General features: G+C 46.2%; 1 protein-coding gene across 1 annotated transcript in view; it reads left to right on the forward strand.

The window, feature by feature from the left end:
- The window catches only part of ALDH1A3 (aldehyde dehydrogenase 1 family member A3), a 39290-nt gene extending 25036 nt beyond the window's left edge, over positions 1 to 14254 (forward strand). Inside the window, exons 10-13 of the mRNA XM_043554804.1 lie at positions 3075 to 3239; positions 4446 to 4603; positions 5911 to 5985; positions 12354 to 14254. Of these exons, the coding sequence (XP_043410739.1) occupies positions 3075 to 3239; positions 4446 to 4603; positions 5911 to 5985; positions 12354 to 12426 (471 nt within the window). The 3' untranslated portion in view covers positions 12427 to 14254. The remainder of the gene's footprint in view (positions 1 to 3074; positions 3240 to 4445; positions 4604 to 5910; positions 5986 to 12353) is intronic.

The raw sequence follows: 14254 nt of genomic DNA on the forward strand, positions 1-14254 counted from the left end.
TCTTTTTTTTTTTTTTTTTAATTTTTTTTTTCAACGTTTATTTATTTTTGGGACAGAGAGAGACAGAGCATGAACGGGGGAGGGGCAGAGAGAGAGGGAGACACAGAATCGGAAACAGGCTCCAGGCTCTGAGCCATCAGCCCAGAGCCTGACGTGGGGCTTGAACTCACGAACCGCGAGATCGTGACCTGGCTGATGTCAGACACTTAACCGACTGCGCCACCCAGGCGCCCCACTATGTTCTTTTTCTAATTAAAGTTTATTTATTTTTGAGAGAGAGGGGGACAGAGCATGTGCATGCATGCGTGTGCTAGTGGGGGAGGGGCAGAGAGTGAGGGAGAAAGAGAATCTGAAGCAGAATCCTGATCTGCGCTGTCAGTGCAAATCCTGACGCAGGGCTCGATCCCACAAACTGTGAGATCATGACCTGAGCCCAAACAAGAGTCAGACGCTTAACCAACTGAGCCATCAGGGCACCCCTCAAATGACGTGTTCTGATGAACATGTCAGTATGTGCAGTTACACACGATGTTGTATGTCATTTTGTAAACATACAAGGACATCAGTGGGACAGAGTCCCCAAGTGGGATTACCGAGTGGGAGCACATTTGTAATTTCTGCAAGCATTGCCAAATTACCTTCGAAGAGGATGAACCAACTTATGTTATACCAACCTTGTGTGAGCTTGTCTGTTTCTCCAGCCTTGCTAATAGGATATGGATTTTGCCCATCCGAGAGTTAAGAACCGTATCTCACTTAGTTTTAATACGCATGTATCTCTTATAAGGAGTAAGGCAGAACATCTTATCATGTTTAAAAGCTATTTGCAGTCCCTTTTCCGTAAACTCTGCAGGTGCTTTGCATATTTTTTCCTTATATTTCTGGTAATTTTTCTTATCATTTCCAAGGACTCATTTTTTATTTTTAAATATTTATTTATTTTTAGATAGAGAGCAGGGAAGGGACAGAGAGAGAGAGGGAGACAGAGAACCACAAGCAGACTCTGCACTGTCAGCTCAGAGCCATAAGTGAGACTAGATCTCACAAGCCCTGAGATCATGACCTGAGCCGAAATCAAGAGTCGGATGCTTAACAGACTGAGCCCCCCAGATACCCCTCTAAGAACTCTTTAATTTTTTTTAATGTTTATTTATTTTTGAGACAGAGAGAGACAGAGAGCATGAATGGGGGAGGGGCAGAGAGAGAGGGAGACACAGAATCGGAAGCAGGCTCCAGGCTCCGAGCTGTCAGTGCAGAGCCGGATGCGGGGCTTGGACTCACAGACCGTGACATCACGACCTGAGCCGAAGTTGGAAGTTCAACCGACTGAGCCACCCAGGCACCAGGAACTCTTTATTTTTTTTTTTCTTTTAATTTTTTTTTCAACGTTTTATTTTATTTTTTTTGGGACAGAGAGAGACAGAGCATGAACGGGGGAGGGGCAGAGAGAGAGGGAGACACAGAATCGGAAACAGGCTCCAGGCTCTGAGCCATCAGCCCAGAGCCTGACGCGGGGCTCGAACTCACGGACCGCGAGATCGTGACCTGGCTGAAGTCGGACGCTTAACTGACTGCACCACCCAGGCGCCCCCACCAGGAACTCTTTAAATGCTAGAGAAATTAGCTCCAGTTCTATGAAATGATTTGTCAGGTTTTTTTTTCCAGTTTGTTTTTTGCCCTTTGATTTTGCTTATGATGTTTTTGCATTTTTTATATAATATACTCAAATTTATCATCTTTTCTTTTTGGCTTTTGGGTTTCACATCATAGAAAGACCATCAACACCCAATATTTACAGAAGCATTCTCCCACATGAGGGAATTTGAGAACTTCCTTGCGTTCATTTTTCATGGTTTAATTTTTGATCTGTTTGGAATTTATCCTGGTACAAGGATCCAAAACTTGGAATTTTAACACTGGATCTGCACTTCAGGAGATGACTGGTCTAGGGATGTGCATGATTTGTGCCCACTGGTTCTGAAAAAGCCGGCCTGCTCCTCAGGAACAGTCATCCAAATACACCATTGGGTTTGCTTATTTCTCTTTTTAAATTTAAAGTTGTTTTAAGAAAACCAGTTTTTCTGTCTAAAAATCTCAGTTACCGCAAACCAATCACAGTCAAAACTCTGTCTCTCTCAGCCAAAGAGGAAGGGACTTAGCAGCTGGGTCATGGCCATGAACAGGGCATCCATGGATTAGGGAAGAAGGCCTACTGGGGATGAGGATAGCACTTCTTCCCTTGAGCACAGTCTCGCAAAAAGGGTGCCTTTGACAGCTATTTGGGTGCCATGTCCAAGAGCAGAGTGTTAGGCTAGTGATGCAGGGTGCACGCTAGCCCAGGAGATTCCTACGCAAGGTGGCAGAAGGTGGAGCCTTTCTGATGACCTGGCTCCTTACAAACAAGCAGCCCATCCATCTCACCTTCAGGCTTACTCTGCTGTATTTCTGGGGGTTCTGGGTACAGTGGTTAGCTCCCTTCCTACTTCTCCACATTATGGATGGAAAATTCCAGTAACTGTTACGCTGATCCATGGTGCCCTGTGCAAAGGGCGCAGGGGTGCCAGATAACATACATGGCACTCAACTAGATTTGACATTCAAATAACCAATAAATGACATTTACCAAACATTGGTTTGGTATATACTTATGCTGAAAACGTCATTTATTGCTTTTCAAAAATTCGAATTTAATTGGGCATCCTGTAGTTTTATTTGCTAAATCTGGCAGCCTTCCCAGGATGCGAAGAGTTGGGAGAGCAAAGAACGTGACCACTTCAGATCTTGTTTCATTCATGGATTTGCTTAACAGCATGGAAGAGGTCAGTCATATGAATAAACCCTACACCTAGAGAGGATGAGAAGAGCCTATCTCCCCCTCTCTCCCCTGCTCCGAAGAGCCTAGATGTGTGCATCAGAGGAGTATTTGTATACAAGGCACATCTGCTCCATGACTTATGACTTGGCAAGAACATTTAGGGGTAGGACAGCTGATCATGTGAAAGGCCATTGGACTCATAAGATGGCAGCCACTGCCCAGAAGGAATCCAGGCTGTACTTCTCATTGTGTTTTGCAGATTGACCAAAAGCAGTTTGACAAAATCCTCGATCTGATCGAGAGTGGGAAGAAAGAGGGAGCCAAACTGGAATGTGGGGGTTCGGCTATGGAAGACAGGGGGCTCTTCATTAAACCCACGGTCTTCTCAGAAGTTACTGACACCATGAGGATTGCCAAAGAGGAGGTACTGGGCACTGCAGGAAAAGCTTCATTCCATGGGGACTCTTATGGGACTCGAAGGGGGAGAGGGCTGGGCCTTTCAAACAGAAGTCTTCTCTAGGGCTTGGGCATCCCAGAAGTCTTTGTGCAGGGAATGTTTTCTTTTCTCCTGTGGCCTTCTTCCTCTCCTTTGGGGTCCTGAGAGAAGCCATCTTGCCTACCTGCCTTTGGGAACCCCAAGCACTGTATAGCAGGTGCAGAGTTTGTTCTAAACCCCCCATTTTCACACATCTCTGGGGATCAACCGTCCCTCTTCTGTCTTCTGACACATCCTTGGGTTAGCACATGCTGGAAGGCTCTTGCTGCCTATAGGTTCACAGTCCAAAGCTGCCTTCATTCCCCCTAGACTGAACTGAAATGACAAGTGTGTTGATGCAAAGAACACCTCACGGCTGGAATTCTCTATGAAGTTTTCCACCATGAGCATCTTTGCAAATGGTGGACCTCCATATGACTTCCTTATGACCTCCATAAAAGTGTGATTCTAACTTTGTATTTCAATCTTACCATTAATCTAGATGGAAACTGGTTCCCACCTAGGGTCCTGGGTGGTTCGATCCTGGGATGTGGTCTTTTGGGACGTGTGAGAAAGTGAATTACTGCCTTCCTGTGGGGGTATTTTACAGACTTTCTCCTAGAGATTTTTATGGGATTTTTATTTTTATTTTGCATAACAAGGAACGTTGTCTCATCCCCTCCCCTGGGAGTTATTAGGGAAACATTTTATGGCATCTTCATTGATGGAAAATGTACCACCAAGAGGTCGGGGCACACAGTTCTATGTGTGTTTGCCTTGCAAACACCCTTGGCAATAACTTTCTCCAAGAAAAACTTGGAAAGTTTTGTCTTCTGTGTATGTCAGTATGCAGGGTCTATGCCAAAGCTCAAGGGCTGGGGCTTCTCAGAAGCCCTGATGACAATAAGAGATCATAAGCCTGAAATATACTTTCAGTTGATATTTTAATTTTTCATTGTAATCCTTCCCTTCAGATGTCAACCATCACGTAAATAAAAAGATCTCTGGACATTCTTTTTCCTCTGGTCGTCATTTCTCCTGCATGTAAGCACCCTAGGTACATGGAGAAGGCATAAAACGAAGGCAGTGTTTGCTCAGAGTATGTGTGCTTCATTCGAACATGACTCTCATGGCCATTCTTGCAATTAATCCTAGATTTTTGGACCAGTGCAGCCAATACTGAAGTTCAAAAATATCGAAGAAGTGATAAAAAGGGCAAATAGCCTTGAATATGGACTCACAGCAGCCGTGTTCACAAAAAACCTCGACAAGGCCCTGAAGCTGGCTTCTGCGTTGGAGTCTGGAACAGTCTGGTGAGTAGAGGGTGTGCGTGTTTCGGCTCTCCTGAGTTGCTGACTTGCTAACTTCATTACTCTTCTGTCGACAGAGAGATGCTAGTTGTATGTTATGTGCGAAGCACCTCCTTAATGCTTTGCTCGATACTCATGACTGCCTCTGAGACAGGGACCGTCATCGTCTCCATGTTACAGATGAGAAAATCGAGACACAGAGAGACTGGGTGATTTGCCTAGGGTCACACAGCTAGTACGTGGCACAGCAGAGCCCACAGCCCGCTGGGCAACTCTGGTGTCTGTGTAGCTCTGGTGTCCATGTTTTTGACCACCGTGTCGTGCTGTCCCTTGGACTTCACTCCCTCTTGCTTTAATTTTGTATTCTGGTTCTAAAAGCAGCGCATGGTCCTGTTCAAAGTGTGGGTGAAAGTCCCTGCTTTACCAGCAATCCTGCAGATGACATTATCCTCATTTTATTTTTTAATGTTTTTTAATGTTTATTTTTGAGAGACAGAGAGAGACAGAGTGTGAGTGGGGAGGGGCAGAGAGAGAGAGGGAGACACAGAAGCAGAAGCAGGCTCCAGGCTCCGAGCTGTCAGCACAGAGCCTGGTGCGGGGCTCGAGCCCACGAACTGTGAGATCATGACCTGAGCCAAAGTCGGACGCTTAACCAACTGAGCCACCCAGGCGCCCCATCCTCATTGTAAAGAAGATAATGCTGATAAACATGAATGGGGGCTCAGAGAGGCTGGGTAACAAGACCAGAATCCTATGACCAAGCAGGAGAACTTTGAGGTCAGGGCTGGCTCATTTCAAAGCTGAATCTTACTCCCTTATGCCATAATTTCACTCTCCTTTCTTCTCCCCCTTGACATTCCCTTCCTATCCCAGTGAAGAGCTTTATCCTTGAGAATATTTGAATTTTAGGGGCACCTGGGTGGCTCAGTCGGTTGGGTGTCCGACTTCGGCTCAGGTCATGATCTTATGGCTCGTGGGTTTAAGCCCTGCGTCGGGCTCTGTGCTGACAGCTCAGAGCCTGGAACCTGCTTTCGATTCCGTGTCTCCCTCTCTCTCTGCCCTTCCCTCACTCATGCTCACTCTCTCTCTCTCTCTCAAAAATGAGTAAACATTAAAAAAAATGTTCGAATTTTAGCTTCTGGTGGGAAGAATGAGAAGACAGAAGTTGAACAACCTGTTCCCATTATTAAAACTTAGACAAAAGTCACTCTTGAGGCAACAGTCTGCTTCAAGTGCCTGACAGCCGAGATGCATGCACCCCAGGTGGGTCTTCTTCAGGTAATCATGAGCGTCTTCTGTTCTTCCTCCAGGATCAATTGCTATAATGCCATCTACGCACAGGCTCCATTTGGTGGCTTTAAAATGTCAGGAAATGGCAGAGAACTGTAAGTATTTCTGTTACTGCATGCCCACCAGCAGGTGGATAAAAAATATACTACATTCGCAGGGTGGTGGGGACATGTACTCCAGTCCGGTGACCTTGCCCTGTGCTCCTGGGTGGCAGGCTGGGTCAGCTGTGTCAGGAAGGCTGGTGGCCCTTTCCCTCTGGGGCTGCGATGGATCCCTTCCATCCACCATCTCCTTCCCGCCTTCCCACTCCTGCCCTTCCCTGCCCTCATTCTCATGCTTCCCTCCTTCTGGCCCCAGGACCAACCTCTGGCCTCAGCTCCTGTGTCCTCCCCAGCACCCACCACACGTGGAGATGTTCCATAGAGACTTGGCATAGGCTCCTTGAGTGAGGACAGGGGCAGAACTGGAAAAGTGCACTCTTTGCCAGACTCCCACAAACTCCAGCCCTCAGCAGGGAAGATGGGCTCTCTCCCAGGTCGGGCTCTGGTGCTGTCCACCCCACCAGCAGAGGCTCTGGGGACAGACTCTGGGCTACTCTGGCTCCTTCTGGGTGCTGCTTTGGGAGACATACTGCCCCGTCCTCTGTGGTTCCATCAAACCCACTCATATTCCTCCAGAGCTCCTTTCCATCTTGCCCGCTGGGAAGATGAACTCCATGCGTAGACTAACGGACAGGCCTTCTTGTGTCTGGCCTGAGATAAAAGGTCCAGACACAGGGCTGGACAGAGCGTTCCGGGAGTGGACACACTGCAGTTTCCAGCTGGACGATGCCTTCTCTCCCACATCCTTCGTGGTGGTGCTTGGGGTTTTATTAGTCTTTGTGGACAAACAGCTTGTAGGATCACTCTTCCCAGGGGGACCATCTGTGACAACATGCAGGGCTGCTCCTGGAACATCTCAAAGGGCTCCAAGCTCTTCCTCTTAGTTAAACAGTTTGTATTATTTATATACAAATGCATTACCTCGTCCTCGTTTGGGCATCTTCCAGTGGGAGCACTCAAATGCTTCTCCTCGGCTCGGGCCCTATTGGGGCTTTTGGGCAACTCCCCTTCCAGATTCTTAATAAAGATGTTATTATGAAACAGCGGGGCTGGCTTCCCTCCCTGAACAAATGCTTTTGACCAGTCTTCACAGCATTGGGGTCCCTTCCCCTGTGTTGGTCTTTCTCTATAATGCATTTCTGAGTCATGGCAAATATGCCAGAACCATCTGAACATCTGAGTAGAGTGTATCCATTGGTGTCATCCTAATTCCTATGGCTGGTTTTCCCTTCAGGGAACTTCAGTAAATTCTTGGCGGTGAAAACCCTTTGCAGAAATCATGTTTCATCCCCTGAGTGGCTTGTTTGTGTTGTGTTCTGTGAGTCTCTGCTTCATTTTCTTTTCACACCCTCCTGCCCGAGAGAGACATGAGGCCTGGGCCGGGGTCACCTGCGTCCCCGTCAGGGCCCCCCAACAGCCATAGTATGGGTGACAACTGGCATTTGCTGAGAACAGAGTCGGCCAGGCTCTGTAAGAGCACTTTCGCGTGTGTTCATTGATTCCACGCTCACACCATCTATGAGATGGTGTCTCATTGTGCTCTGGTGGCTATAACAACACCACAGACAGGCGGGCTTGAACAATAGGCATTGATCTCTCAATGCCTGAGAGTTCTGGAGGCTGGAAGTCTAAGATCAAGGTGCCAGCAGATTTGGGGTCTGGCGAGGGTTACCTTCCTAGTCCATAGATGGCTGTCTTCTCACTGTGTCCTCACATGGTGGAGGGGTAGGGGAGCTGTCTGGAGTCTCCTTCATAAAGACGCTTATCCTATTCGTGGGGATAACCACCTCCCAAATGCCTTCACCTTGGGAGTTAGGGCTTCAGTGTATGAATTATAGGTGGGCACAAACATTGTCCACTGTAGATGGCTAGTACTACTACCCTAATTTTTGGATGAGGAAACCCAAGGATGCTAGGGAGGGTCCCTGCCTTTCCCAGGTCACACTGCCCATAACTGACAGGGGTGGAGTTGAACTCTTGGACCCACCACACCACAAGGCCTTCCTCAACAGGGATGTCACCCCTGTGAGCCACCTGGAATGAAGTCAGCCAGGACATTGGTGTCCTCTAATCAGCTGCCTTCGACCAGTGACAGCTGAGGGCCCCAGAACCCCACACAGTCCTCCTCCCAGAGGCCAGACACAGCTTCCTGCTGCAACAAGAACTTGGGCCCCCAACCAGACGGCCTTGGATATGGAAGCCGTGGCAAGGGTGTGTGGGGCCCACCTGACTTCTAGTGTGCACTCACTCATGCCGACTATTGCTCATTACTTTCCTCACCTGTGTCACTTCTGTCCCCCTTCCCCCTGCTCTGACTGTGCCTCCGGGTCCTCAGCACCCCCGCCTGGCACGGAGCACAGCCCATGTTTCATCCTGCCACAGTCGGGACTTTTCTCGATGTGTTTTTTTGACCCTTGGCATATACTTTCCCAAGGCTTTAGATAAAGTACTTTAACATAATTCCCAGGGAGCCTGGAAACTGACTTGCAAACCAATTTCCATTTTCAGTCGTTCCTGATTAATGTCTTCATGTTGCATCTAGTTCTCCTTTTCTCTGTGCTGGAGCACTGCACGGTGGATTCCGTGGTTTTCCCCACCTCCGGCCGCCTGGACTGGGCTGGCTATCTGCCGCCCACCCACAGGCCCCTCTGGGGGCTGTTCCTGTGCAGGTCTTGGGCTGAAGCCTACAAGTCCTCTTCCTCCTGGGCAGTTTTCTTGGTTGTTGTGCAGTAACAACAACAGAAAGCAACAACAACAGAAATCCACACGGTAGAGGCATGTGGGAAGCCTAGGCTTCCCGCCACGGATCTTCAATCCCATTTGTTAGCGGTCATCACTGTTCAGTCATTCATTCTGTTCATGTGTTCCTTGGTTCACTCAGCAGGTGTTTAATGAGCACCTTTAGTGCACCAGGCACGTGCTGGGTTCTGAGCACATAGCAGTGAGCATATGATCCAGTCTCTGCCCCATGCAACGTTATGATGAGGTCTACTAGGAGAATGGCTGGGCTCGTGGATGGCTTTGCATGCCAAGACAGTCATGACTGGGCAGGAAACCCATTAGGAGACGCCATAGTGGGTTGAATAAGAGCAGCATGAACTTGAACTCTGGCAGTGATTGCAGCAATAGGAAGAACGAGGCGATTCATGTACTTCATCCTATAGGAATGGTTGAATACTGGAGTTAATAGTTCATGAGCTAATGCAGCGTGCTTTCATCATTTGGTGTACTTCTGTTTACTAAGTTGATAAATCCTTAACCACTTTGGATTTAAAAAAAATTTTTTTTGAATGTTTATTTATTTTTGAGAGAGACAGAGACAGAGCACCAGCGAGAGAGGGGCAGAGACAGAGGGAGACACAGAATCCGAAGCAGGCTCCAGGCCCTGAACTGTCAGCACAGAGGCCGACATGGGGCTCGAACTCATGAGCTGTGAGATAATGACCTGAGCCAAAGTTGGACGCTCAACCGACTGAACCAGCCAGGCACCCCAACCCACTTTAGATTTTAAACAGTGCAACACAATATGCTCACTGTTAGAAATATTTTGTAATCTTTTCTAAATGTAGCACAAAATACAAAGGCCCTATGCATTTTCTTTGCATGCAGTGGGTGTGCATGTGTGCGTTCTTTACTGTTTTCAAATGAAATGGGAGAGAAAGCTACTTTTTGCTTTTGAGAATGGGCTTTGGATACCCTTCCGTCCTTTGCATTAAGCGTCTCCCATGATGGACTCTTGTGCTGTTTCCAAGGGCTTTTGCTATTACAAACCATGCTGGTGTTCTTTCTTGTGCAGAAATCTTTAGGCACTCGTGGGAGATTGTTTTCAGAATAAATTCCTAAAATTGGGTAATCTGCCACACGGAACATGAGCTTTCCCCTCTTTTCGTTTGGCTGTCTTTAATTGTGAGGGTATCGAGCGCATTTTTAACACTAAGTAATCTGTGTTTGTGTTTCTGTGAACTGACTGTTCATGCCCTTTGTTGATTTTTCCATTTGGTTGTGTGTGGGTTTTTTTTTAATTGGGTTTTAAGAGCTCTTTGTATGTGAAGGAAAACAGCACTGTTTCTCACATAGAATTGTGAACGTAATTTTTTTCTAGTTTGTCATTTGTTTGTGGGGGTGGGTAGATGGATTTCCTGCTCTATAAAAGTTCAATTCAGCATTCTGCATAGGGCTTTTATATTTTGTGTTACGTTTAGAAAAGATTACAAAATAATTCACTCATTCTCATGGGTTCTTGAACTATTTGTTTTAGGGAACTACCAAAAACTCTCAGAGACATATTAATTCAAAATAGTGATGTTACTTTCTGGCATTCATTTTTTGCCTAGCACATAGGAGGTGCTCTATACTAAATTATCTCCAATCATTATAACTGCAAGGAGGTGATGATATGCCCATTTTAAAGATAATGAAATGGAGGCTCAGGGAAGACAAAGAACTTGCTTAAGCTACATTGGTCTAAACCAGTGGTTCTCCAGCTTGAGCTGTATCAGAATCCCCTGGCTTGTTAAAAGACAGATTTCTGGGGGCACCTGGGTGGCTCAGTCGGTTAAGTGTCTGACTGTTGATTCCGCCTCAAGTCATGATCTCATGGCTTTGTGAGATCAAGCCCGGAGTTGGGCTCTGCACTGAACATGGAGCTTGCTTGGGATTCTCTCTCTCTGCCCCTCCCCCACTCGTGTGCATGCTCTCTCTCTCTCAAAATAAATAAGTAAACAAACTTTAAAAACGTTAAAAAAACACACAGATTTCTGGATCCCACTTTAGTAGGGTGTATTAGTTTTTTTTGTTACTGCTACAATCAATTGCCACAAAATTCGTGGTTTAAACAGCATAAATTTATGATTTGATACAGTTCTGGAGGCTCCAAATCTGACAGTCTGCAGGGCTACCTCCCTTTCTGGGGACTCCAGGGAAAGAATATGTTTTCTTGCCTTTCCTGGCTTCTGGAGGCTTCCCACATTCCTTGACTGGCAGCCCCTTCCTCTGTATTCAAAGCCAACAATGTTGCACCTCTCTGAACCTGCTTCCATAGTCTCATTTCCTTCTGGCTTCCTTCTCCTTACATTTTGAAGGATCCTAGTGATTACATTGGGCCCATGCAGGTAATCCAGAATAACCTCCCTATTTTAATTTGCAAATTTAATTCCATCTGCAACCTTAATTCTCCTTTGCCACACAGGTGCAGCGGGTTGAGATGTGGTCACCTTGAAGGGGGGGCATCATATCAGGGGCAGGGTAGGGGGCCTGAGAATCTGAATTTTGAGCAAATTCTGAGGTGTTGCTGAGGCTGCTGGGCTGGGGACCACCCTTTGAGAACCCCTGATCTAAGGGGTGAAATGGGACAATGTCTCAAGTCTTCCTAGCAACAGAGCCTCCAGGGGCCACCTCTGCGTCTACCTCTTTTCCTCAACAAGTACACATTTTTATGTGCTTAACAGCAGAGCAAGTGTTGGAGAGGCAGTTAAATCTGTCCAAAGTTGCATCTCAGTTCTGGGAAGAGGGACCGCCCGGAGGATGGCCCATGACGCCCGAGAAGGGTCAGCTGGACTCTGCAAGACTTACAGAAGGGACAGATAGCAGAGAGGCTAACTCAAAGGCTGTGGTCCCCCTTGTGTCCAGGCTGTGCTAATGTCTGCTGCCCTCACCGCTCTGGGCTGGCCTTATTCTTCCTACAGCTGGTCCCCAGCTGCAGACTCTGAGGTCAACTCCAGGCCCTCCATGTCTCTGCCCCTTGCACATCCTCAGGCCACATCTCCAGCTCCCCTCCTTGTTCACCCATGCAGGCCCTCTTCTCGCTCTGTACTCCCCACTCAGGGAATCCACCTTTTTATTTCCATCCCTTTTTGTTCTTTAAAGACAAGCACTTATTCCTTCTGAAAATATTTCCAAAGCATCACACACCAAAAAACGTGATACTTATTTATCTCTTTTATTTATTTACGTTTATTTATTTATTTATTTATTTATTTATTTATTTTGAGAGAGAGGAAGGGAGAGAATCCCAAGCAGACTCCGCACTGTCGGCACACAGCCTCATGCGGGGCTTGAACTCACAAACTGTGGGCTCGTGACCTGAGCCAAAATCAAGAGTCAGACGCTTAACTGACTGAGCCACCCAGAAACCCCCCCGAGAAACGTTATATTTAAACTTAACTTATAGATCCCGTTACTTAAACATAGTAATGATGTTACAGTCCTGGCTTCTCCTCTATAAAGTCATCACGTTCTGACCTTTTGCGTAGACTCCGAACTGCCCCCCAGAGTAGTGACCAACCAAGCGTTTGAACACAGGTTCCCACAGAACGGCTAAGTGACATGCCCATTTTATATTCTCCTCTTTTCTGTAATCGCAGTGGTGAATATGCGCTGGCTGAATACACAGAAGTGAAAACGGTCACCATCAAACTCGATGACAAGAGCCCCTGAGGGAACGACGGGCTCCTGCCTCAAACGTTGGACAGCCGAATGTGGCAGATCAGACTTGCCGAAGAAAACGTGCATTGCCCGCCTTCCTGGGTCACTTTGTTGTGGAGACTTTACATCTACTGGATTTGAATGATTTTTCTTTTCCTCTCACACTCCTGTGTTATTGACCATTATGTTGTGTGTGAAATTGTAGTCCTGCCTGGGGGTGGAGCTATTGGCCGTTTCTGTGTTTCCCTTTCAACCAGGTCCCCAGGGACAGTAAAGAGGCTCAGGGTGTGGCCAACGGGAAGTGGCATTTCAAGTATCCAGCGGTCACTTACAAATGTTTTGCCGGCTCTGACTCCAGTAAGAACTTGGAAAAACTCCCGGGTTGTTCTGCAAACAGAGCCCTGCACCTGTGGCTTCCTCAGGGTCACCTGCCCACAGAACAAGCCCCTCCCAGCATTCAGTGGGAAAGAAACAGCGTTAAGTTAAAAACAAAAACAAAAGCAGGACTGTGAGGAGCCAAAGTGGGGAGTTCTGGGGAGTCCAGTACTATGGAAGGGTACTGAAGGTCTTGGGTGTGAATGGGCGTGCGTCTTCAAGGACTGCATCTCGACATTGACCATGGGACTCAGCTCAAAAACCAGTGTTCCTTTTGGAATATGATCGAATCAGCGCCCAAAATGCTTATCTAAAACTATGTCACGGTCGACCTTAACCAAGGCACTTTCTTAGGCAGAGAACATCGCTGGTGTCACCATTGCTGCTAAGGACCCAGTGCTCTGACACTACAAGAGCATAGCCAATGCTAGGATAATTAACTCTCGTGTTTGACAAATCAGAGCCACACTCCGCTTTTACGGAATATCAATTTCTACCTTGCATTAATGGTTTATGATCAGCCTATGTAGTTTTCTTTTTCTCCAGTTTGGTTATCTGTTTTAGACTAGCAAAACATACACAACTGGAAAGGCCATTGGCCGTTGTTTAAATACAGCCTGGCTTTTTTAAAGTCCTATTTTGATATTAATTAATGATTAATTAACAAATAACACCCAGACTCTGTGGAAGAACTGGGTCTCCTACTACAGTGGCCTGAGTACTGCACTAACATGTTGCGAAATTTTCTTTTCCTGTGTGTGCAAATGCTGTGCAATTCCAAGTTTTAAAGCGTTCCCAGATAGCTTTTAAAAATGAAAACCAAACGTAACTGCGTTATTTGGATACTTTTACCGTTACTAACTAGTACTTTTCTAATGGTGCTTATGTTTGGGAATTAAATTATGTTTGAGAATTAAATTGGGGGGAGGGCAATAATACAATGAAAATCGACATCAAAAGCAGTGTACGGATGAAGAAAGTCCTATGTGAAATGGGTTTATCATTCTTGTCAGAAATAGGCAATACGCTATTCACCTTCTCTGCATCAGTTAACACATCACTTAAACTGTCAGCAACTTGCTAAGTCAGGATTTGACTTCAGACACTGAATTTTCAGGATTTTATCTCAAGCAACTTTAGACACTAACCTTGATAGTAATACATTAGAGGGTTCTTAATCTTCTGTTGTATAATAATGCCTTTAATATGAAATGCTACATTATTTATAATTGGTATAGTTAATGTATCTTTTTATAGTTGTAAGTAAACAGAGGTGGTATATTTAACCTTCTGTAATATACTGTACTTAGAAATGGAAATCTATATAGTATTAGATTTCACTTCTTTTAAGGTTTACTCCTGTGGTATGGTTTTAAAAAATCTATTGGCCTGGGAATTCCGACCCTAACTGCAGATTGTGTTCAACAACGCAACGATGATAAAATAAAATTGGATATTTGACAAA

The sequence above is a fragment of the Prionailurus bengalensis genome, chromosome B3, assembly GCF_016509475.1.
Source record: "Prionailurus bengalensis isolate Pbe53 chromosome B3, Fcat_Pben_1.1_paternal_pri, whole genome shotgun sequence".
NCBI lineage: Eukaryota > Metazoa > Chordata > Mammalia > Carnivora > Felidae > Prionailurus > Prionailurus bengalensis.